General features: G+C 42.8%; 1 protein-coding gene across 2 annotated transcripts in view; it reads left to right on the forward strand.

Annotated features, from left to right (window-relative positions):
• LOC122260397 (uncharacterized) overlaps positions 1–6,497 on the forward strand; it is a 20,627-nt gene extending 14,130 nt beyond the window's left edge. The window contains exons 13-14 of one of the 2 annotated variants that reach the window (XM_086550087.1): positions 3,711–3,836; positions 3,953–6,497. In XM_086550087.1, coding sequence (XP_086406213.1) covers positions 3,711–3,836; positions 3,953–6,324 — 2,498 coding nt within the window. In that variant the 3' untranslated portion in view covers positions 6,325–6,497. The remainder of the gene's footprint in view (positions 1–3,710; positions 3,837–3,952) is intronic. The other variant, XM_086550088.1, reaches the window with a different exon arrangement.
• The last annotated feature ends 19,170 nt before the right edge of the window (positions 6,498–25,667 follow it).

Genomic DNA, 25,667 nt, shown 5'->3' on the forward strand with positions numbered 1-25,667 from the left:
CACACAATGCCCTGTGACTCAACACAGCCTCTGTGGTGTGTCTGGTAGTCACATAGTGACCAACATGTCAGACCACACTAAGGTCTTCTCGCCCCTGTGTCCACTGTCAGGTGGCATGGTTTCCCATCTATTGAGCCCTCCGCCTCCATTTTGCTGGTTGTTTGATAGCAGCTCACACAAGTTGGGCCCAGGAACTGAGGACGGCTGGGTTTCAGCACCCTTCTCCAGCCTGTCCAAGTTTTATACCTGGACCACTTCCTTATTCTTGGGGTAGGCACTTGGGTGGTGACCAGACCTGCTACAGTCCTTGCAGCACTGCTAGAAGGCATCAGACTCCAGCCGCTTGAGAGGATGCATCCTTCGCTCCCTCTGAGACTGACCTCGTTGGTGCCCTTTCTCACCACAGCCCCAACAAGAAATTGTGGGCCATTACCACAATCATTTTTTCCAAAGCCACAGGGTATGACCTCCTCACCAGCGCCTCCATGTCCTGTGCCAGCTGGGACAGCATCTCGTCATGCTCATGAGTCAGATTCTTCATGCAGGCCCAGTATACCTTGGCCTGGTGGTGATGCCCGAAGTGGTGTTGGTGTAAGAAGCGTGTTGGGGCAGCGGCAGATGACCCAACACTTCCACCGCAGGGCCCCATAGCACTGTTACCAGCTCCAGTGCCTTCTCTCACTGCCTCCACCTCCTCCCTCAGGCCCTGAACCTCGCCTTTCAGTCTACATTCTATCCAGCAGTTCCCTCATCACGCTGTCGCAGTCCTTGTCGGTGTACTGCTGGGTTTCCATTTTCTCAGATGCGAGATTGCTCTGTAGCACCTCAACAAGATAGTGGAACTGTTCTTCTGTCCTCCTTGCATGCATCTCAACAAGATTGTGCACCTGCTCACGTGCCCTCTGTGCCTGCTAATGAGACTTTTGTGCCATTTTCCCCTTCTTACTGGCCAGCATGGCAGTGATCAGGTCCATCTGGCTCGGCTTTACCTCACTCATGCCAGCCTCATTCATGTCCTCCTCTCCCTCACAACCACCATCTTTGGACGCCATGATGAATTGGCACATCTCACTGTTCAAATATCACAAATCCCACTGCTGACACCACTGTTATACCACCACCCCACCTTCTACCCACCAACACCAGGCAGGCTAGGCAAGCAGCATGTTTAACCACAGGGTTGTGAACACAGATCAGCTCCAAGAGCACCAAACTGTCTCTCCTATGGCTTTGTCACTCCACTCCTCTCGATCTGACCCTTGCGTCATATTTACCCAGCTTACATCATGTTATTATGTTGACACATAATTACACAGAGACAAAGACCTGCTGGTGTAGCAATATTATAGTGGCTGCTATTCAATACACTAGCACCGCCATGTGTTTAAGCAGGAAGAAACCCAAGTGTAAATGGCATGATGAAACACCAGGGCAATACACAATGGCAGCCAGACAAAAAAAGAAAGAGTTAGAAATTTCGGAAGTGGGCGAATTCTTGGAGTTTTTGAACCTGACCATGCAGATGATGCTGTCTATGTAGCCTGACTCAGTCAGAGCGACTGAGTGACTCAGTGGCATAAAAAGTAAATATTTTTATAATTTTATAATCATAAACTCTAATACTAAATCAGTTATTAGTCTAGTTATTGCCTCCATTCCTGTCTCGAATCTGTCGTCAGTAAAATTATTAGAACTCAGGATGTGATGCTCTGTTAAAATGAAACCCACTTGCTTCAATTCCGTTACTTCAGTAGTATCTTATTCCTCCATTACTTCAGTAGTGCCTTATTTCATTACTTCAGTAGTGCCTTATTCTTAAATGGCAATTTATGGCCCAATCTGTCCCATTGAATGGTTATTACAACCGACAGCTAAGCGTAGCCCTGGCATTCTGTTCCTCGGATATTAATCCTCAATGTCTGCTTACATTCTCGATCAACACAGCTCAAAAATGGAATAAATCCAGTAAAAATGTGCCAGACTACTCAGAAAATCTTCGAAGTTGCCACTGTTCTTGTCATGAACTGACATATCAAGTCGCATGACCCCATAGTCGGCAGTTTCGCCTGCAACATACACATAATCGAGTATTGTATCTAGCCTGGTAATTCCCCTCCTTTTGTAAGAATTGGGCGTGGACACTCACACTTAGCTTTCGGTTACGAGCTTGAGGACTTAACCACCGCACATCATAAATTACAAAACCCTTACAATATCGTAAAACATATACTCATACATTTTTTACAATATAGTAAGCACCTTGTAGGTCCAGCATTTACGTCGTAATTTAATTTGCCAAATCACCACAAGCTGGCAGTTTGACCACTGAATGAACAAGCAACAGTTAGCCTATTAGAGTGGGAAAGTGAGGGGGATAGAAATATCACACGTATTCCCCCATTCATTTACACACATTTAATTACAATAGAATTTAGTTCAGTGTTAGTGCTCTCTGCATAACACCTTAAATGGCAAATTTTATGTCGAAAGACTTCTTCAATAGTGCGAAATATTTAAAGTATGTAACATCTCTAAAACCCTTACAAATGTTCATCTTATGTGAAGAGAAGCTAAAGGTCTCTATTTCTCCTGTCACATCTAAAATGTTCTACTTTGCATATGCCCGGCCAGCATTCTATAAGGTAGACGACGTGAAAATTATCGAAAAATCGAGATATTTGTGGCGCACAGATAATTTATCTAGACTCCTTATTGTCACTGACACAACCAATTAAACATTTTTCAAGAATTCTCGCTATACAAATCGGATCTATAATGATTTATTTCTGGGTTCATACCGTTACAAGTGCTCTGGAGCAGTTGTAAGTTACAACATCCGAGGGCGGTTAAAATGTTTCGAGTATGACCCTTTAAGCTCGCAGTTCGGCCTGGCTGCACAGGTTTGCACTGTCGTCAGCGGCTGTGAGTATCCGGCCCCATGGACTCCAGACTTGGCACTGAAATTCCAATCTTAGAATTGCTAATATTTTCCACAGTGATCGGTGTCTCGCTCCCTTGTGTTATAGGTCCTCATCACCATCCACTCCCCTGCTATATCTATTTAAGGATGTGAAGCATAGTAACAATGTACAAAGAAAAATCGTTAATGTACAAAAGAAAGTTGCAAGAATAACCACGGGGAAATTAAAGGTGGTTGCACAGGAGGTAATTGCTGTTGTGCGCCTGGCGGTATGTCTATTTCTATCCCTTGCTGTTATTATTTTACTATCCACATACATAGAAGCAATAATTTTATCATTATCATGATTATTACTATCATTATTGTTGAGACAATTAGTATTATCAACATTACTTTCATTATCAGTATCTTTGTAATTGGCATTACTTAAAGTGCACAAGATAGATAAAATTTGACATTCTTTGAGTCTTATTGTGAATGGACTGTTTACTGTTCACTAAATTGTTGTCTAAATTGCTATTTGGATTTAATAGTCATATCAGCATTAATTAACACTATATAATCTTGAGTAACCTCTAATAGGAAAATATCTTTATTTTTCAAGTCTGTAAAATAAAAAGAAAATGCACGAACAAAAAGGGGTCATGTACAGCAAATTGTCGTTGTTGTACTGCCTAGGATGGTTCGTGGTGGGAATTCAGACAAGTAATTATGTTTGGTTTGCATATTTATATCAATATCAATAAAGATTAAGAAATCAATAGATAACCTATGAATTTATTTTTACCAGATTGTGAAATAAAGAAAAAATGCAGGAATAACAAGGGCTCGTGCACGAAGAAGAAATGTAAGAACAATGAGAGGGAAATATCCAAAGGTTGCAAAGGCAAAAATTGCCGTTGTTGCGCTCCTAAAGGTAAGTCGCATTTCGTGTTCAAATCGCCTGTGTGCTAAGAATAGAACCCGTAATAATTTGCGACCCTTTGTTCTAGAATTGTGACACTATTTTCATTTTTTTCGGTCTGACAACAGAAAATCCAATCACAACAATGGGGCCTGCGACAGTAAGACCAACTACAACAATGGGGCCGACGACAATGGGACCAATTACAACAATGGGGCCGACGACAATGGGACCAATTACAACAATGGGGCCAACGACAACAGGACCAACCATAACAATGGGGCCGACGACAACAGGACCAAACATAACCATGGGACCGACGATAACGGGACCAACCACAACAATAGGACCGACGATAACGGGACCAACCACAACATCGGGGCCGACGACAACAGGACCAAACATAACAATGGGGCCAACGACAATGGGACCAACCACAACAATGGGGCCAATGATAACGGGACCAACCACAACAAGGGGGCCAATGACAATGGGACCAACCACAACAATGGGACCAACCGTAACCATGGGGCCAACGACAACAGGACCAACCATAACAATGGGGCCGACGACAACGGGACCAACCATAACCATGGGACCGACGATAACGGGACCAACCACAACAATGGGGCCGACGACAACGGGACCAACCATAACCATGGGACCGACGATAACGGGACCAACCACAACAATGGGGCCGACAATAACGGGACCAACAACAACAATGGGGCCGACAATAACAGGACCAACCACAACAATAGGACCGACGATAACGGGACCAACCACAACAATGGGGCCGACAATAACGGGACCAACCACAACAATGGGGCCGACAATAACGGGACCAACCACAACAATAGGACCGACGATAACGGGACCAACCACAACAAGGGGGCCGACGACAACAGGACCAACCACTACAATGGGACGAAGGACATCAACAGGACCAACCACAACATCGGGGCCGACGACAACGGGACCAACAACAACATCGGGGCCGACGACAACAGGACCAACAACAACATCGGGGCCGACAACAACGGGACAAACAACAACATCGGGGCCGACAACAACGGGACCAACAACAACATCGGGGCCGACAACAACGGGACCAACAACAACATCGGGGCCGACAACAACGGGACCAACCACAACATCGGGGCCGACGACAACGGGACCAACAACAACATCCGGGCCGACGACAACGGGACCAACCACAACATCGGGGCCGACAACAACAGGACCAACCACAACATCGGGGCCGACGACAACAGGACCAACAACAACATCGGGGCCGACAACAACGGGACCAACCACAACATCCGGGCCGACGACAACGGGACCAACCACAACATCGGGGCCGACGACAACAGGACCAACCACAACATCGGGGCCGACGACAACAGGACCAACAACAACATCGGGGCCGACAACAACGGGACCAACAACAACATCGGGGCCGACAACAACAGGACCAACAACAACATCGGGGCCGACGACAACGGGACCAACCACAACATCGGGGCCGACGACAACAGGACCAACAACAACATCGGGGCCGACGACAACAGGACCAACAACAACATCGGGGCCGACGACAACAGGACCAACAACAACATCGGGGCCGACGACAACGGGACCAACCACAACATCGGGGCCGACAACAACGGGACCAACAACAACATCGGGGCCGACGACAACAGGACCAACCACAACATCGGGGCCGACGACAACAGGACCAACAACAACATCGGGGCCGACGACAACAGGACCAACAACAACATCGGGGCCGACGACAACGGGACCAACCACAACATCGGGGCCGACAACAACAGGACCAACAACAACATCGGGGCCGACAACAACGGGACCAACAACAACATCGGGGCCGACGACAACGGGACCAACAACAACATCGGGGCCGACAACAACGGGACCAACAACAACATCGGGGCCGACAACAACGGGACCAACAACAACATCGGGGCCGACGACAACAGGACCAACAACAACATCGGGGCCGACGACAACAGCGGGACCAACCACAACATCCGGGCCGACGACAACGGGACCAACCACAACATCGGGGCCGACAACAGCGGGACCAACCACAACATCGGGGCCGACGACAACAGCGGGACCAACCACAACATCGGGGCCGACGACAACAGCGGGACCAACCACAACATCGGGGCCGACGACAACGGGACCAACAACAACATCGGGGCCGACGACAACGGGACCAACAACAACATCGGGGCCGACGACAACAGCGGGACCAACCACAACATCGGGGCCGACGACAACAGGACCAACAACAACATCGGGGCCGACGACAACAGCGGGACCAACCACAACATCCGGGCCGACGACAACAGGACCAACAACAACATCGGGGCCGACGACAACAGCGGGACCAACCACAACAGGACCAACAACAACATCGGGGCCGACGACAACAGCGGGACCAACCACAACAATAGGGCCAACAACAACATAGGTTCCAACAAATGCAAACAGATCATCATCTCTAGGACCAAGACTGAATATCTGTATTAAATTATCAATTATTGGTTTCAGACGTAAAGTATCTGCATCCAATGAGGTGTATGTTCTTTTAGACTGGCATGCGTTAGATTCGTTTCCATTGTAATATGTTTGTTGATAATTATGTATGAAGTATTTATATTTATAATCTTACACTGATTACTTAAATCCATTATGTTTCCTATGCACATGAGTGAATTTAGATAATGAATCGGTCAAATACAATTATGTGTGGACTGCACTGCATGATATTTAAGTTTTCTTTATCCTTATCCTTTAAAAAGGCTTATGAAATTCTATATGAATAGAATAATGATAATAATAATAATGATAAATATACGTTATCATATACAGACACTTCAATAGATCCTGAAAATGGAATATTAATTGAAATATTTACGGGTATTGCCTACAGAAAAGGTATGAAATCAACAATATACAATACTGAATTATTTTAAGGACACAGATGACAATGCAAATGTCAATGAAAATAAATATACATTACTTGTTAGTGCTAATTGCCTTGATAAAACTAGAGTGGGTGCTCTTTCTTTCTCAGTTCAAGTTTCTTCAATCCTGATTTTGTGCTTCCTTTAGCTACACTGTTCTATAGTACCTACTGCAAACTGCATTCATACCCCTTTCCTAGTATATCAGCTATAAGGTCATGCCTTGCCTCTTTTTGGTCACTGAAGTTTTCCTGGATTTACTGTCTTTCATATGCTCTAGTGAATTTTAAATGACACTTCCCCTGGGCTGTTTACACATAGGCTACCCAGCCTCTGTCAGCTATCAAAGCCGACTCATATCATCGTATGAATTGAATGCACTCCGGCTGAACAGCTGTCAGCATAGGTAATGGTATCTATGTACTACCATGCACAAGGGTCTGTATAAAATGACTCTGGCAGCTCCTAAGATATTTCCAGAAAGTGCCAGTGGCTGTGGCATCCGAGTGCCAGCTGCAAGATACTGACCTGTCCTGCAGCTGCCACTCTGCACTTTAAGAGCTCTCAGCTTGGATGATTGACCATTGCATTCCAGGGCTGTCCAGCTGATTTTTGAGCAAGCTACAAGGCCAATATAGCTCAGGATTAAATTTATAATGCTATGTCTACCCTGACTATAACATCTACATATCTCTGGGACACAGGGGCTAGGGCTCCCCTGATAGTGACATCCTCTGCCTGGAACAAGGAGGCATTGTTTAATATCCGCATTGAGTTAGTTGTGCCCCTTCCTACAAAACTGGCGACTGCAATGTGGGTAATGGGATCTACAGAAACATTCATAAAGGAGGTTATTCTACCCAACAGAGTGATTTCTACAATGTTCCTCTTCACCTCACCCCTCAATAGAGATAGAAGATACTGACTCCTTGTCAAACTCACGACAGAAAACTGGAAGTATACCAAGATAAGCTCTCAACAAGGAGGTTGATAACTTTAGTTCAACTGAGGGCACCTAGAATGACCATGGCAGCCACATTTTGCATAAGTTTATTTTCCTGAGTCCAGGCTTGATAGTTATTAGGATGATGGAAGCATAAGTCCACCATGGAAAAAATTGCATACACACAGCATTATCTTGGTACACAGCCAACCCCTATACATCACTCCGAAACAACATCGAGGCCGATCAGATATCTTATTTCTGTTTGGAAGTTGAGATTCTGGTTAACCCTACGTATCAGAAGAAATGAATCCACTGGCCCTGAATTCACAGCCTTGTATCTTGGACATTAAGATTTAGAACCATGGCCTTTGATTTGGCTGCAGTTAAATATTGCTAGGCTAAGGACCTCCCCCTGTAGAGTGCCATTCTCCAGAGGTAGGTGCCTAGAAAGGTAACTTTGGAACTCTGCTATGGCACAAATCCATGCTAGTAGTTTACCTTTGATTCCCTTTTGGATCAAGATCTTATGAATAGCAAGAGGACTAGTTACTTCAAAAGCTTTCTCCAGGTATACTACCACAGATTAAAGAGTGCTGACAGTGCTCAGGAGGATGGCTAAGCTGTGAGCAAACTCATGCAAGTGTTCATGAAGAGGTCCTAGTTTCCACTGGAGCCTGTTCAAAACCACTCTCAACTGTTTAGCACAGACACCTATGGAGAGAGATGGAGTAATACCTTTCCAGTTTCTTTAGTTTTTGTATGACGGCCATGCCAGCCCTCTTCCAGCACTGTGGGAGCATGGAAGCTGGGGCTAACCGAGAACTGGTATTATTTGAGAGAACACTGCATCTGATGCATCTGGCTCAACCACCTCATCTCAGGTGAAAGCAAGCCTGCTTGGATGCAGACATTTTTGGCTTGCCCTCAGCTCCCTGACTTCTCTCAGAAGAGTGAGATTCTCAGATGTTCTCTTTCTCCAGAAATGCTTCCTGCCCTTGTAAACTTAGAATCCGATCTCCATTATCTCATCATTGTAATATCAGGCATTCTTGTAACTCCTAGATCATGGACAAGTTTTGGGCATGGTCTCTGAGGCTGCCTCAACTACATTCATATTGTCAGTCAAAGAGAAATAATTGCATCATAGGCACTAATCCAGGCATCTTGGAAGGTTATCCAGTTGGTCCTCAACCTTCCATGGCATAGGTGCCAGACCAGCTTCTAAGATGGTTATGATCCCATGATCTTTTGTGATATATTAACCCATTGTGTATGGGTGTCATTGTAGTGATGTGCTTCGCCCCAGCCATCCCTCCAGGGGAATATACACGAGTTCCCCCTTTAATCGCCACGAGGGGAGGAGGCGCCAAGAGATGGCGTTGCCCTGGAGGGCCTACTACTCGCTCCCTCCCTGGAAGGAGGGCCTACCACATGCTCCCTCCCTGGAAAGAAGAGCATAAAACCCCCTGCGAGGCGTTATTCGGGCACTCGTGTATGAGACTCTTGATGCCTCAAACCTTGTTCCCTTAAAACACAGCAACAACTAAAATATAAGTCTTGTGACATCGGAGACACCCTGGATTCCGGGGCCTCTGGTCTTGCTCGGCATTAGCTGTTTCTGTGTTTCCGTAAAGTAAAACAGTCGAGTAAAACGCTGTATTCAGACTTTTTGCACTTTTTGTGCCTTGCCTGCACCTTCAGTGCTTTGTTTCGAAGGTAGCACGAGACTACAGTAAAAGTAGTTGGCCCCCACCCCAGACCCGCAGCACTCTTCTACTCCAGGGTAGCCCTTACGGGCTGTGACCCCTGGGTAGGGAGGCCCAGTAGTCTGGGGCGTCCTTTGGGCGCAACTTTTCTCTCCTCCTAAATTTTTTCCATATTTCTGTGTGACTTTCCTGAGCCTACGGGAGTCTCCTTGTGAGCTCCTGTATTCGCTTGGGGGGTGGGCATTAACTTACCGTCCCTCGCACTAGGCAGGTTCGGCGGTAGGAAGGTGCCTTACACACAACTCCGATCCCTTAGTTGGTACTGGAGAACGCAACCAGGCTTCCACTAAGGGGGGGTGAGGACGATTAACTGTAAGACTTGTTTTATTTTATCCTCTCTTAGCTATTGGGATTAGGTTGATCCAACAGTTAAGGGAAAAGGTAGTCCCCTCAGGACAACGGGCTTTGGCCCAGGGTTCGGACCTGGTCCGATACCCAGTATGATTGACTCCCCGGCTACCCTTCCTCCTCCCCAAGGAGGAGGGGCGACTCAGAACCATTCTAAGACCACTTTGACCAGTAATGGAACCCCGACCAATGACCGACCCAGACGACACATTAATATCCCTCCCCAGAACGCAAGGTGCGTGAACATCCGTTGCATGAAAGAAAATCAATCCTTGCAGAATGTCAACCCCTTTATCATTAAGAAGGTCCTTGATGGTCAAGTGGGAGGCAGTTTTGATTTTGTCCGAAAGTTGCGAGATGGTAGCCTCCTTGTGAAAGTGCAATTTAAGTCTCAGGTTAATGATTTACTTAAGCTGACGCAGATTCATGACATTACAGTAAAAGTAACTATTCCTGTTGGCCCAAATACCTGTAAGGGAGTAATCTTTCACAGGGATTTGAGGACAATGGAAGAAAGCGAAATTCTTGATGCCATGAATGACCAAAACGTTGTAGACGTAAATTGCATGACCAAGAAAGATGGGAATGCGCGAACAAAGACCGGATTGTGTTTCTTGACCAATTCCAAGTACTGTCAAAATCGGATATGAGATTGTTCAAGTACGACCTTACATTCAAAAGCCAATGCGGTGTAATAGATGCCAAAAATTTGGACACACCTCATTAAGATGCAATGATAAGGATACTAACAAATTCACTTGCGGTAAATGTACTGGAGAACACGATACCACTGAATGCACGGAAAAGACACTCAAGTGTGCTAACTGTGGAGGTCCCCATCAGTCAGGCTCTGCTGATTGCAGTAGCCTGAAGAAGGAGACTGAGACATTAGCATACATGAGAGAACACGATGTTAGCTACCGTGAGGCCAAGAAGAAAGTGGAAGGTTTGACAAGCAAACCCAATACTTCTTACGCCTCAGCAGTAACTAACACTGTTTCCAGTGCAAGCAGTGTTAATCAGCAGCTCGCAGTTAAGGACCAAGAAATTGCAGAATTGAAAGAAACGGTAAAGGACTTAATGAATCAGATTAAAGAATTGAACAAGACAATTAAAGAAATTGCTGAATCAACCCAGCAAAAACAGCATCTTAAGGAGGTCGATACCAAATCACAATCCGGATCGCACCTTCTAGTCCAGGCGACCCCCACTAGAACTTCGTCTGGTGGTAGTTCTGCTCGTAAGAGCAGATCATCCTCCGCTGGGCGTCTCTCTGGTGGAGGGGAGCAGGCCATGGAGACTACTGTCTCCAAAAATTCCCGAGAGAGGCCCTCGGGAAGCGAGGGAGAGGAGGAGGCGCCTCCCTCCCAAAAAAAGAAAATAAAAACCGGCGGACAAGGCACTTCCAAACCCCATAAAACGTAATCCACGCGTATACCATTATACAATGGAACTGTCGAAGTCTTAGATCAAAAGTAAACTCTCTTAGATTATTAGCCTCGTCCTATGCTCCCGATATTATCGTACTACAAGAAAGCCATTTAAACGACCAAGTCTCTGACGAGGTCGTATCGCTAAGAAACTACCATCTTTGTAGAAAAGACCGAGAGGGAAGGGGTGGAGGCGGAGTCGCCATGTACATCCACCAGAATCTCCCTTTCATTGAAGTGACGATTAATTCTACTTTGGAACACGTCGCATGCAAAGTAAAATTCAATAACACGTATCTGACTATATGCTCAGCTTACTGTCCACCTGATAAAAGGTTAATCTATGATGAGCTTTTTGCTATTCAGGACAGTCTGCCAAACAATAAATTAATTCTAGGAGATTTCAATGCTCGTCATACATCATGGGGGGGCAGACGGGTGAATGGTAGAGGTGAGCAAGTAGTTAAGTTGATCAACGACTCTGATCTGGTTCTTCTAAATGATGGTAGTCCAACGCGAATAGACGATAATACCGGTAATTTGAGCTTTATTGATCTATCACTGGTCTCTTCAACACTAGCAGCCAAGTGCCTGTGGCACACCATTGACGACTCTTTGGGAAGCGATCACCTTCCTATTTGTATTCAATATTCATGCGACACCACGAGGACGCCTTCAGCACCCAAATTTAACGTAAAAAGAGCAGATTGGGTCGCCTTCACAAGGAGCGTCAAGCTCGAAGTTGTTGGAGAAACCATTGATGATAAAGTAAACAATGTTCAAAATTGTATTATAAATGCAGCAATGGCAACCATACGTAAGACTTCGACAGATAGCGTTAAGCATAGAGTTCCATGGTGGACACCAGATTGCCGCAGGGCGCTATGTGAACGAAATAGGGCCTACAGGCTTTTCCATAATAATATTACCAACGAGAACTTTCGCAAATACAAACAAGCGAGAGCTAGGGCTCGTAGAACAATCAGACAAGCCAAAAGAGACTCCTGGCGAAGCTTTGTCTCTACGATTAACAGCAATACAAAGTTATCAGAGGTTTGGTCCACAGTAAATAGAATAAATAGAAAAAAGACATCAAATAAAATCAGAAATATAATTCATGAGGGAAGTAATTATGACTCACCTAGAGACATTGCTAACACAATCGCCAGGCAGTTCTCTTATACAAGCAGCTCGGAAAACTACAACCCTGCATTCCTGACCACCAAGGAAGCAGCCGAGCTGCAACCAATTCACTTTGCCACAGGAGATAATTTTGATTACAATAAAGACCTTACAATGAATGAGCTTTTCCGAGCCCTAGAAGCCTGTAGAGGAACATCCCCAGGCCCGATGAGATTCGATATGAGATGATAAAGCATCTTAATCATGATCCCATGATTAAGTTGCTAGAAGTGTACAATGATATTTGAAAAAGCCAGACTTTTCCAAATTCATGGCACTTCGCACACATCATTCCCATATTGAAAGGAGGGGGAAATCCCAGATCCGCCATCTCTTACCGCCCAATTGCGTTGACAAGTTGCTTATGCAAGGTCATGGAAAGAATTGTTAATAGTAGGCTATTGCATTTTTTAAATACCAGAAATTTACTAGTTGACGAGCAGTGCGGCTTCCGAAAGGGACGCCAAACTCTCGATCAGCTAGTAAAACTGGAAAGTCATATTCATGAGGCATTTGCCAAAAAGCATTTTTTGATATCAGTATTTTTAGACATAGAAAAAGCCTACGACATGACTTGGCGACATGGCCTACTCAGAAAACTTTATGCTTTCGGATTACGTGGAAACTTGCCTTGTTTTATCCAAAATTTCATTTCTGACAGAACGTTTTCTGTCAAATTATTTTCTGACAACGTCACTTACATTTTTGTCCAGGCAAACGGGGTCCCACAAGGAAGTGTCTTGTCTCCCACATTATTTTTATGTATTATAAATGACATTTTACCATCTCCTCCTCGGAATCTTAAATACTCACTGTACGCCGATGATTGTGCATTATGGCACTCCAGCAATAATGCAGAGTTCTCGGCAAATCAGATCCAATGGCACTGGATATGATTCATAACTGGGGCCTCCAGTGGGGTTTTAAGTTTTCCATTAGAAAAAGTATTGGCGTGGTTTTTACACATAGGAGAAAGCCAACATCAGGCTAACTCTAGACAACCATCCAATACCTATTCAAAATTCAGCTAGATTTCTTGGACTACTCTTTGATAGTAGATTGAATTGGAAAGACCACATTGGTCAATTAAAGAATAAATGTCAAAAAGCACTCAATTTATTAAAGTGCATTTCTGGACACAAATGGGGAGCTGATAGAAAGTCTTTACTGATGTTATATAAATCCCTGATTAGGTCTAAAGTAGATTATGGGTCAATCGTGTATGGCTCGGCAACGAGCTCAACTCTGAAAGGTTTGAATGTAGTGCAGAATGCGTGTTTACGAGTCTGTCTTGGAGCCCTTATGTGCACTCGCACTGAGCGCCTAGAGGTAGAGTCGGGAGTACCTCCCCTCCGTCTTAGACGCGGCCAGCTTGCGCTGACCTATGCCGCGAAGGTAGCCAGGCAGCCCCAACATCCAAACAGGGATGTTTTGCGCCGGCAGGTAGGGCCCCAGTATCGCGGCGGGAAGCCGCTGGGCAATAGACTCCATGACCTCACAGATAAAGTCGGTATAGATCTCTCTACCATCGATACCCTGGTTCAATCAAATATAGCACCGTGGGAAACACCCAAGTTTTCTACTGTTGTAGACTGGCTACCATCAGCCAAAGCCACGGTGTCGGAGGTGGAGGTACGCCAGAGGTTCAGAGAGATCCTAATTAAACATCTTTCCTTTTTTCATTTATATACCGACGGGTCCAAGACAGACGAGTGTGTGGGAGCGGGTGTATGGTCGACTGAATGTCAGTTGAGATTTCGATTGCCGAATCATACATCGATCTTTCTTGCCGAACTTTTTGCAATAGATAAAGCTTTAGATTTTGCCCTATCGACGACCCACGATAGAATAGTCATTTTTTCAGACTCGTTAAGTTCAATTAAAGCCATTAAATCACTAGAAACCACCTATAATGAAATACAGGGTAATATCATTCGTAAAATGCATAGTGCCAATAAATCAATCAAACTGATATGGGTACCTGGACACTCGGGTATCCATGGAAATGAACAGGCTGACAAACTAGCCGGGTCGACTGGCGATCTGGAGCCTGGTATTATCCACACAGATCTCAGGTGTTTTGTCTCTTTTATAAAAGCAAAAATCCATCTCCTGTGGCAAAGTGAGTGGACCGACCTCACAATACACACCAAGACCAAAGAAGAGATTACAATGTGGGACACAAAAATTACTTTAAATCAAATTTTCTAAGGAGACAAAACTTTATGACCTTATATCTTAAATAATAAACTGTGACGTTACATACATCATGACATACATGACGTAGAAGCTTTGGCCTGACGACGTGCGTCATGACGTACATGACGTTCGGGGATTTTGGATCACTGTGCTATTTTATTTTGCTATGAAAAAGGAATGAGTGATGATGGCTACTGCAGTCATAATTACAATAATTACTGTAATATCGTGCTAGCTTAACGTCCAAAACCTAGATGGCACCACTTTTTCCTAGCACCAGCAGGTTAGAGAGCCTTGAATGGCACCCAACCACGGTCTCTAGCAAGCACCGTCTCTATGGAGCGATGGCACACACTAAGTTGATGAACCCTTGCTATAAAGTACCGCCGATGAAGGATGCACATCGCAGGCAGAACGAGAAGACGAAGGTGACTCAATCCATACCCAGTATCTAAAATGTGCTCCTGTGCCAATATGGATGCCTTTCACTGTGGCACTCACAGTCACAAGCACAGGTTTCATTCCTCTTCCCTACCTCTTCTTGTTATCTTTATTGTAGGTGGTTATATGTTTCGTATTCGTTCATGACAGCATAAAAATACGAAAAAATAAAGTTGCCTTTTGTCCTCCCATAAAACAGCAATACTTCTATCACATTGAGTATAAAAAAAATAATGAGCTAAAATGGATAATATACTACAATGTTAGTCAACTGCAGCACTGATAGAGCCTGTCATATGGCACATATAAGTCTCTAAACTCAATAAAACAAAAAATTAAAACACAAAAACCGCTCTAGTTTTATAATGAATGACTGAATGAGATTGGGATGCTTCAAATTATATTGCTTCAAGCGGTCTCTCTTTAAAATAAAACCTATCCTGGAGGCTGGGCAAGCAAATTTATCTTCGTCTGCAATGGGTTAACCATCTAATTCTCTCAACCAGAGCTACAATGTCAAAGGAGAGATCTAGGGCCTCCACCTCCAACATACATACATACATTCATCATGGCTGTTGAAAAGAATGATCTCAGGGCACGACTCAAGCACCTCACCTATGTGATACCTTGTCATACTTGGCCTTTGGGAAAGAGAAAATTGGTGGTGAACAATGTAGTTCTCTTCAATGAAAACATAGTCCTATGCCGCAGGACCTTGCAAATGTCTAAGCACCAACCAGATATGTTAATGTCAACATAATTGGTTCAGTATCAGATGCCCCATTGTGGGAACATCAGACATGTTGGCGTTAAACAACTCCATGATGAGTTCCTCACTGGCAATGAGTTCATTGTCCCCATGACAGAGTGAAATCTTAAGGGGTCCCTTTGGAGGATAAGACCTCTCTGTTGCCATGGCCTTTACTCTTGGTGGTCTTTGTGGTTTGGATTCAGGCTCAGCCACTGACTGCCCACTCCAACACCTTGGGTTGGAGTGGGGAGTGGAGTCTCACCCCGAGTTGGAGTGGGGGCATATGTCCAAAGGCTGTAGAAGTCTTAATTTCCAAGGTCCAGTGAACCAACTGTGGCTCCCTTCAAAGTAACAAGGACTTGTCTGGTTTGAGCATTTCCCTTTGTTGGGACGCAGGAGCTTTGGCCTGACAACGGGCGTCATGAAGTACATGACGTTCAGGGATTTTGAATCACTGTGTTATTCCATGTGTGAGTAATAAGTGAGTGATGATCACAATTGTAGTCATAATTACTATAACTGCTGTAATATTAAGAAAAATATGTTTCACCGAACATCCAAAACTAGATGGTACCACTTTCTTCTAGCAACAGTAGGAGAGAGAGCCTTGAATAGCACCCTTCCACGGTCTCTAGGAAGCACTATCTTCATAAGTGATGGCACACATATAGTTGCCGAACTCTTCCTCTAAAGTACCGCCGATGAAAGATGTGCATGCAGAACGAAAAGAGGAAGGTGACAATCCATGCCCAGTGTCTACAATGTGCCCCTGTGCCAATAGGGATGCCTTTCACTGTGGCACTCACAGTCATAAGCACATGTTTCCTTCCTCTTCATGTTATCTTCATTATGGATGGTTATATGTTCCATATTTGTTTATGACAGTACTTGAATACGAAAAATATCGTTGCTTCTTGTCCTCCCATAAAACAGCAATATTTCTGTCTCACTGAGTATAAAGAAAATAATGAGCTAATTTGGACCCTATACTACAATTTTAGTCAATTGCAGCATATTGATAGAGCCTGTCATATAGCACATACAAGTCTTTCAATACAATAAAACACAAAAATGGCTCTAGTTTTAGGAGTGCCTGAAAGAGAGTGAGAAAAGTCAAGATATGTTGTGTGAAGATGCCTTGCTCTAAATGAAAAGCCATCTTGGAGACTGGGCAAGGAAATCTATCCCCATCCGCAATGGGTTTGTTAAGTGAGAAGCCCCTGATACTTTGGACTGGGAAGTGATGACATCTGAGGCATACATCACAGGCAATTTCCAAGGTCCAGTGAACCAACTACCTTCAAGGTAACAAGGATTTACTTGGTTTGAGCATTCCCATTTATTAAGTAAGAAGACCCCAATACCTTGGACTGGGAAGTGATGACATCTAAGGCATAAATGACAGGTAAGCCAAGAACTATCTTGACCTTCCTGACTACATTAGTCAGAGCCATGACACTCATTTTCCTTCCATCTGTAAGCATTTCAATTTCTGAAGGAAGGTGAGTATGGCCTAATCTTTCGTGACTATAATCATGCCTTTAGCTCTAGCAACCTAGATTATCAGCCGACATTGTCTCTGCATCGCCATCTATTAGGCATTGACAAAATCATTAGGTTTAATGGGTACCTTATCCCTTAGCCTGCGACAGGCGTAGAGAAGTTTGAAGGCTCCGATATCCAGAGAAAATTAAAATTTGTCATTTAAAGAAATTTTTATATGTATCGATGAGGATGTCAAATATTTGATTAGGATAGAAATTGAAATTGCCGCTTGACCAATAATTAGGTTGCATTATCATGGTATGCACTCCTTGGCACATGAGATGTGTGTCGACTCAATCCCGAGCGAATGCTGAATAATTCGATCCCGGTTCCTTCTCGGCCGGGAATGCCCCAAGGAGCTCATGATTCCTCCGTCGAGCTTCTCTCCCAGTGTCTTTAATCTTTTACTCAGCTACTGAAGTACTGTGGCACCCTGCGTGTCATTATTTATTTGATTGCTCATTATGATACCCTATATAATTCCCAATTTCTCTCTCTCTATGTATGTGTGTGTGTGTTTGGTTGTATGTGTGTGTTATGTGAACAACAATTTCGAATTCACTAATCATATATGATAAATATTTCAGATGTAAAGAATGAGGAACGAAAAGAGCAGGGAGATTCACAAAATTCATAAGAAAGACAAAATCGGTGAAAGTTATATAAAGTTGAGCAAAAAAATTTTCGTTTACGAAAGAGAGAGAGCGAGTACTGAACGTCCAAAGCAGTGGTTCTCAACCTTTTTGGCCCGCGACCCCCCAGACAATATTGGTAGAGACTCGTGACCCCCGCCTTCCCCCGAAGTGCTTCTGACACACACACACACACACACACACACACACACACACACACACACACACACAGTACATGCCATTCAGTTTATTATTTGTTTGAAATTTATGAGCAGAATTATTTTGACAGCCTTAAAACAAAAGTCGACCATAATACTATTTTTTTTTTTTTAACATCATCTCGCGACCCCCCAAAAGCATCTCGCGACCCCCCGAGGGGTCGCGACCCCTAGGTTGAGAACCACTGGTCCAAAGGACAAATAGAGAGGGAGAGGGAGAAAGAGGCGAGAGGAGTTGAGGAGGTGGAATAGGACATGTTCTTTTCATGCTATTTCTTGAACTGGGTGAAAACATTTCTAACATGAAAGAAATTAAAAGTGTTAACATAAGGATCATAAGAAATATTGGTACAAAAAAGAAAAAATGCAGAAAATGCAAGGAAGCATGACTAATAAGGCAATGGATTATTACTATGGTTGTATATTGGTAATCTCTCTCTCTCTCTTGGAAACATAATTATTCACTATGCTTATCTTGGAACCACCCGGCAGCATACGCTTCTCATACTTTTGTTCTGTAAATACATAAATTTACAAATAAAAGTCTAATGATGCTACATTTCTGGTGTTAACTAGGAGATATGTATTGTGTGTAAGGTGTACATTCATGCGGTGACTTAAATCAACAATATATGAGACCGGTACAGATGAGGAAAGGCAAATCCAAACTTGGCCTATAAGTAGTCTGCGGCAAAAAATTTAAACCAAAATTGATTGAGTCGTAAGCCAAGGGTTAAGAGGCTCCAGGTTCTTCTCCAAGTCTGTTGCCATCTTAGGCCGCTTTTTAGCATTCCTCCGACAGAGGGGGTGGCTCATTTGGAGGATCCTGCCTAGCCCTTTGTCTTTTTCAGAGACTTCGCTAACTCAACTGCAGGCTAGGAAAGACCAGTTCTTGAACAGGCTTATTTTGAACCGATGTCAGAATTATTTTGTTTTTGTTTCTATGGCCTTTATGGGGCCCCAAAGGGACTGTTGTGGTCAGGTTATCGCTATTGTCAACAACGAAATCAGTCAGGGTATTTTTGTATTATTTGCCATGTGTGAAGCAGTTCAATATGTCTCCTCATGCCCCCACCTACCCCTGAGTCCAATGAGGGGAAGCTGTGCTTTGGGCCATATTGTCCAACAGCCACAGGAGTCATGAGAGGAAATATGCAACCCCTGCCTTGCATTGATGCCACTAGCAGGACTATTATGAAGCCTGCAAGATAGAGACCTCTTGATCCTCGACATGCAGGTAGAGACGTGGGTAAGTGTGAAAACATCTGGAGGGGGACCCAGGAGGGTGGCAATCCCACCTAATTGATCAGCATTTAAGAACCAATTGCTCATCCCTTACCTTTGAACACCCTGTTGAAGAGGAAGAGACTAGCCTTATCCATGGGGGGCTTAGCTGAGAAGGGAGCTTAAGACAAGGCGAAGGTTCCTTTTATGAGGGAGCGATCTCTAGTTTTTTCTTTCTTTCTTTCTTTCTTTTACCCATTTATATTACAGACATATACAAAGATAAAACAATCATCACAAAACCCCATGCAAAGATAAATTAGACAAAAAAAAAACATTCAATCCAATTATAATCTTTGTGTCAAAATTAGTACTCTCTCACATTTTCAACGTTATAGAGAGGGAGTTTGCTCGTCTAGGGGAAAATATTATCTTTCACCATATATGTTATGGCGGTATTATTGGATAAATACGCAACCACGCGGTATTATTGGATAAATACGCAACCACACATAGCGAAAAAACAAACCTTTGGGCATGAAATAGCTTTAATTATGACGTAACCCATAAAAACTCTTTTCTTCTGGAAACGAAAAATAATTGAGATATATTATTTTGAAAATAATTAAAAACGATTAACGGGAGAGATGATTCCACTGTCTTAACAAACATCTGACTGAAAAATATCGGCTCTGCACATGTGTAGTGATCATTGACTTATCATTGATGTAAGTTGCAAGTTCATTTCTTATGGAGCTTGCCATAATTAATCTTTGTACATTCATTATAGATTACCAACGGAGTGGGCCGAGCGGTAAGCACTCTCCGAAGGCACGGTGGGTCTGGGATAAATGTTGCTCGTGAATTTTGTTAACAGTGTTACTTCCCGTACATACACAAAAAGAGCCTGGGCACAACTCTTTTACTAAAGACATGTAATCATAAAAGAAACAAATATAGAAAACTGATATTTAATTAATCGGCATTGATATATAGACATACATGACGAGAATATAACAAATCCTGCACATACAACTGGGGCACACTACTTATCTTACAATGTCTCTCGTACCGTCCATTGATTACCACTTTGTAACACATAAAATAAAGAATAAAGGCTCGGCTACGGCCTCTCTCTATATCAACTTATAGCTGAAGGTCCTCTTACCCGGTAGTCTTCCGTCAAGGATCTCTGGCTTATGGAAAGAAAACCTCACTGCTATAAGCAAACTGCCCGTTTGGATGAGGAGAGAGAGTACCAGTAGCTTTGGCCGTGCGAGCTTGAGTCCCTTGTTCCTCCCCGGGCATCTCCCTCAACGTCTTGACGGCGGCAACAAGCAGTTATGATCTTTTAAGAGGAGTGAGACCTTCTTGGCTCCCACGTTTTAAAATTAACAAAATACAATAAAAATATAAAAATAAAAAGACGGGAAAGCTAAAACACAGACAACGTTTTATTATTTGTTGCAAGCACCATGTATTAGAAACTTTGCAATGTCTCGGTGCTGGTCCCTGGTGGCCGCGGGTAGAATATCCAAGTGTCCAGCCCTGCCACAAATAGCTTGGGATCCCCTTAAAGACAGCCCGTTTCCAATCGGGAGATTATTCATTACACATGCGCCAACCTCCCCCACGGAAATACAAAAAAGTATCGATAGAAGACAATACTGTCATGTGATAATAATAGCACCAATAGGGAAACAATAGTTCTAACCGACAAAATGATCGACCAATCACAGACAATTGAACAGAGAGTCTGGGTCCTTGCTTGAATTTCAAAATCAGTTTCGAGATGGCTACATTGTGTGCAAGATGTAGGTACACTCCAAGGGAGTTCATCAAGTTTTTTTATAAAGATAACGCTGCATCACTGAAATTATTACGTGACCACGGTGCTCTGCCAATGGAAATGGAGTGCAAAAACTGTGAATTACAACCCGGCCCCTCACACGGCTCCAATTAAGGTAAGAAGTGGTAACATTCGAGGATAAAAGTCAGATGCTACGAAGTGCTCTTGGCTAGGGCAGGCTAAAATCGGTCATTGAAAGTGAACCTGCTACGGAGTGGTTTAATAAGGGGGGGTTTAGGAGGGGGCAAAGCCCCCCCTTTGCTAGGGCAGACCCAAAATCGGTCAGTTCCGTGGTCGGTGGTGGACGTCCGTTTTGAAAAGTTACCGGTCACGCAGTGGCCTTAAAAGTGGGGGGTCCAGGGGGGGGGCGAAGCCCCTCCTTGGCTAGGGCAAACCTAAAAACTAGGTTAGGTTAGGTTAGGTTTATGGGTTGGGTTTTGATTACGCAAAAAGACTTTAAATTTCGCGCCAGAAATCGTTTGGTTCCTATCGACGGTGGCGCGCGTGTGGGGAGGGAGGGGGGGTGTAACTCAGCAACGAAAGGTTTCCGATGGAAATGAGTAGTGAAACTGTACAAAACAGAACGAAAACTACCAGAAAAAATATTGTGTCGTGCCTAGAGGGTTGGTTGCGTCTTTATCCAAATTTACCGTTATGGCATGATGAATCCCTAAACAAATAGCTGGAGTTAATAATGTTTTGACAGTTATCTTACCTTAAGCGATTACTCCAAATAGGCCAGGTTGAGTGGAGCTTAATTACAGTTGGCAGTACATCGTGAGCATGCTTTATCATCATTATATTTCACAAAGAAATTTTGTTTACCATGCATTCAATATATTGGCTGGTTTTGAATTACAACCCCCTTCACTTCAGGTCAGCGTCTATTTTCATTATCTAATACAATTATAGATAAATTTGGAGATGACACCTGACACCTAAGGCGGTATCTGCGGCGTCCTTATCTGCAATGACTGGCAATATATCGCAATCATTCGCTACCATATTTCTTAACATTTCGAAAGGGAGCTTTGCTCACACACGTGTCCCCGTGTATGCGATAGGGGCGCCAACACGCATGCGCAAACTATCACCGAATGGCGAAAATGCCAAATATTTCCTGATTTTTAATTCATGTCGTCTCATTCGGCCGTTTAAAGAGTATCTTAATGGTGGTTTACAGTAACATTTACGCGACAATGAAGTAGGATTATAATGGATAGCATATTATATGTTTGAAGACTCCATTTTATAAAGGAAAATATAAAGCAAATACCAACTTGGCTAAGTGGGTATCAATAATTGTTTGAATCCTTTGACTTGGATTACGTTTACCCTTTAACTCGTAAGAAACTGAATTTACCTAATGTTTGATTTGGGAAATATATTCACGAGCAAAAAGGTACTGGATGTACTTTTGTATTTATTCTAACGGCAGACTGATAATAATAAAAAATATTAAAGTATATAGTCACAGTCTGAGTAATACGTGCGAATATGTTTACATTTTGATGGGCAAAAAGTCGTCTCTTCAGAGAAAACTGAAATTATTAAAAGTCTCCCTTGTCTTTCATACATTGTCACACAACTATGCCAATGTGCTTTGGGTAATATCGAGTAATATCCATTTTCATCTCATCACTATTTCTGTACGTGTAATTATCCTTACTCAGTCGCCAGTAAAGTGAAAAGTCTACCTGAATAACTTTTGTTTTATTACAGTGAAAATGTCATGAAAATATAAAGTATGCCACACCTAGGTCAATAAGCAAAAATATTTAGAAAATAGAATAAAACTTCTTTAATAAATATCAAGGAATGCATTATAGTTACACAAATAATATCTATTTACTAATAATAATAATATCTATAAGCTGCACAACTGCTATTTGAAGTATTTTTTCATGCTTAAAGTATCATGATGTTAATATATTCAACTTCACTTTAAATGCCAATAGGAATGAATAAAAACAAACTAGAAACGGAAGTATTTGTCGAGGGAATAATATATTCTCGGGCATTAAATAAACCACATATACTATTTGACATAAACTGCCATATGGCCAGAATGTCCTATGAACTAAAACGCGTTATTATTAGAGGAAGAAGCAAACAATTTTAACAATTATAAAGTTTTCAGATGCGAGTCGTTCTGAGTGTAACAGCTGGTTTTGTTCGAGCGGTACAACACTCGTTGCCGTATGCCCGATATTGTCTATGCTCCACCCACCATGTTGAAATGATTGTGAGTCGGTGACGTTGCAGGTAATAATGACTCTAATTTCGGGTGATATAGTGAATATCAGGGAAATTGCTGGATAAAAACAAAAAGTCGATATGATTCAGCCAATAATTTTGGTAAAAGCCAAAGCTACCTACCTTGATTTATTTCATGACTTCCCCAACTATGGAGGCTCAGATTGTGGGGTAAAGTGGTAAATCGCGGTTTTTATCCACCATATATAGATCGTAGAGGGTGAGATAAATCCATAGATACCAATATAATGACATAGTTGAGGATAAGCCAGATTTGCGGAGCAGATGCAACGACGGTCTTGTATGCACTGAGGCGAGCCCGCCTGTGTCAGCGTGTGCTGACTCGTGAGAGAATGTGCCAACGAGTGTTGACTCGATCTGAGCTTGGTCCTTACCCAATGCAGTGCCCAGCTACGTCAGTAACCGCCAGGTGACAGTGGAAGCTCACGAGCTTGGACGGGGCTCGATCTGCCGACCACGGGGATGTGAAGTCGACACGCTACCGCTGAACTAACCTAGACGGCTGTGGCATAGTATTGCGGCGCTATTCTGAATATTTAACGTTTTCTTCGCTAGTTTGATGAAATTTTAAAATTATATTTTACACCTCGTCATGTCTGGCCATGATGGAAGTGATTTGAATTCCAATCGCCTTCCCCTCCGCCCGGTGTCAATTGCCACATGATTATATATTACAAATCTTATTGGCTCTATTATCGTCAACGCTATTGTCTATCATGTTCAAAAGTGATCCTTATTGGCTAATTTGATTATCCTCGATACCCCATCCGTGATAATTATGTTAGACATTTCATTTTTTTCCGTAATGCTGGAAGGCCTCAGATTTATGTGATCCAGGAAATTTGTGATTCTATTTCTTTATTTCTCCTTTCGTCTTCATTTATTTCACTTGTTTTTTTTCAATAATACCCAATTCTACTCTAAATATCATTGCAAATATATAGCATCTATCATCGCCGGAGCCAGCATCGCGATTTCCAATTGGCTTTTTTTGATCTCCTCCTTGCGCCACATATGGTATGCGTTTTTTTTTTTTCATGTTTTCTCAGGTTGTCTGTCAGTAGTTTTGTTTTTTTTTTTTATTAATTATGGGGTGAGGTATAGTATATATAGAAAGTTTTTTTTTATGTGTTGTATTGGATGTCTAAGTATTTTTTTCCGTGCTGCTGAGGCCTCAAACTCAGAAACCTTTGTTTTGTGATTCTTTCTATTTCTCCTCCACCGTCTTCATTATCAATTTGCGCCTTTTCCATTAATACCCAACTTCTAAGGACTCTATCAGACGCAAAGATATATAGCATCTATCACCACGTCAGCGCCAGATGCGATTCCAATTGGCTTTTCTGATCTCCCTCTCGTGCCATGCGCCACATATGCGTCCATTTTTTCATGTTTTCTAAGGTTGTCTGTCATGATAGTAGTTTAGCGGTTTTATTATAAATTTGCGGTGGATAAGGTATAGGATAGAAGTTATTTTTAGAATGTGTTCTATTGGATGTCTAAGGTAGTTTTTTTTTTATTAATTAATACTGCTAGGCGTCATATCTATGTCAATAGTTTAACGGCAAATACTATACATTGAAAAATCGTTTTTGTGTCTAACTAAATCGTTTTTGTGTCTAACTCCACTATCCCTTTTTTTATCATTGGATCATAGTTAAAGCCCCAGACTCCAAATGGTATGTTTTGCTGAGGTGTGTAGGTCTTCTACAATTAAGAATACTGCCATGTCTGTTTTTGTTGCAACAGGTCAGTTCGCAGCCTCATGACGTCATGTTGTGAAATTATAACATCACAACCATCACAACAAACGAATTATAAGGGTGATGTGATGAATATCTGATCTGCATCCAGATAATGTATTATTATTATTATTATTGTTATTATTATTATTATTATTATTATTATTATTATTATTATTATTATTATTATTATTATTATTATTATTATTATTATTATTATTATTATTATATAAGCTACCAATGCTTCTCAACAGAGTGTGAGTACATGAAGCTAAACATAACATATAAATACGAGGT

Source organism: Penaeus japonicus, unplaced genomic scaffold (assembly GCF_977035675.1).
Source record: "Penaeus japonicus unplaced genomic scaffold, GWHDUDI00000001_assembly GWHDUDI00000023, whole genome shotgun sequence".
Taxonomy (NCBI): domain Eukaryota; kingdom Metazoa; phylum Arthropoda; class Malacostraca; order Decapoda; family Penaeidae; genus Penaeus; species Penaeus japonicus.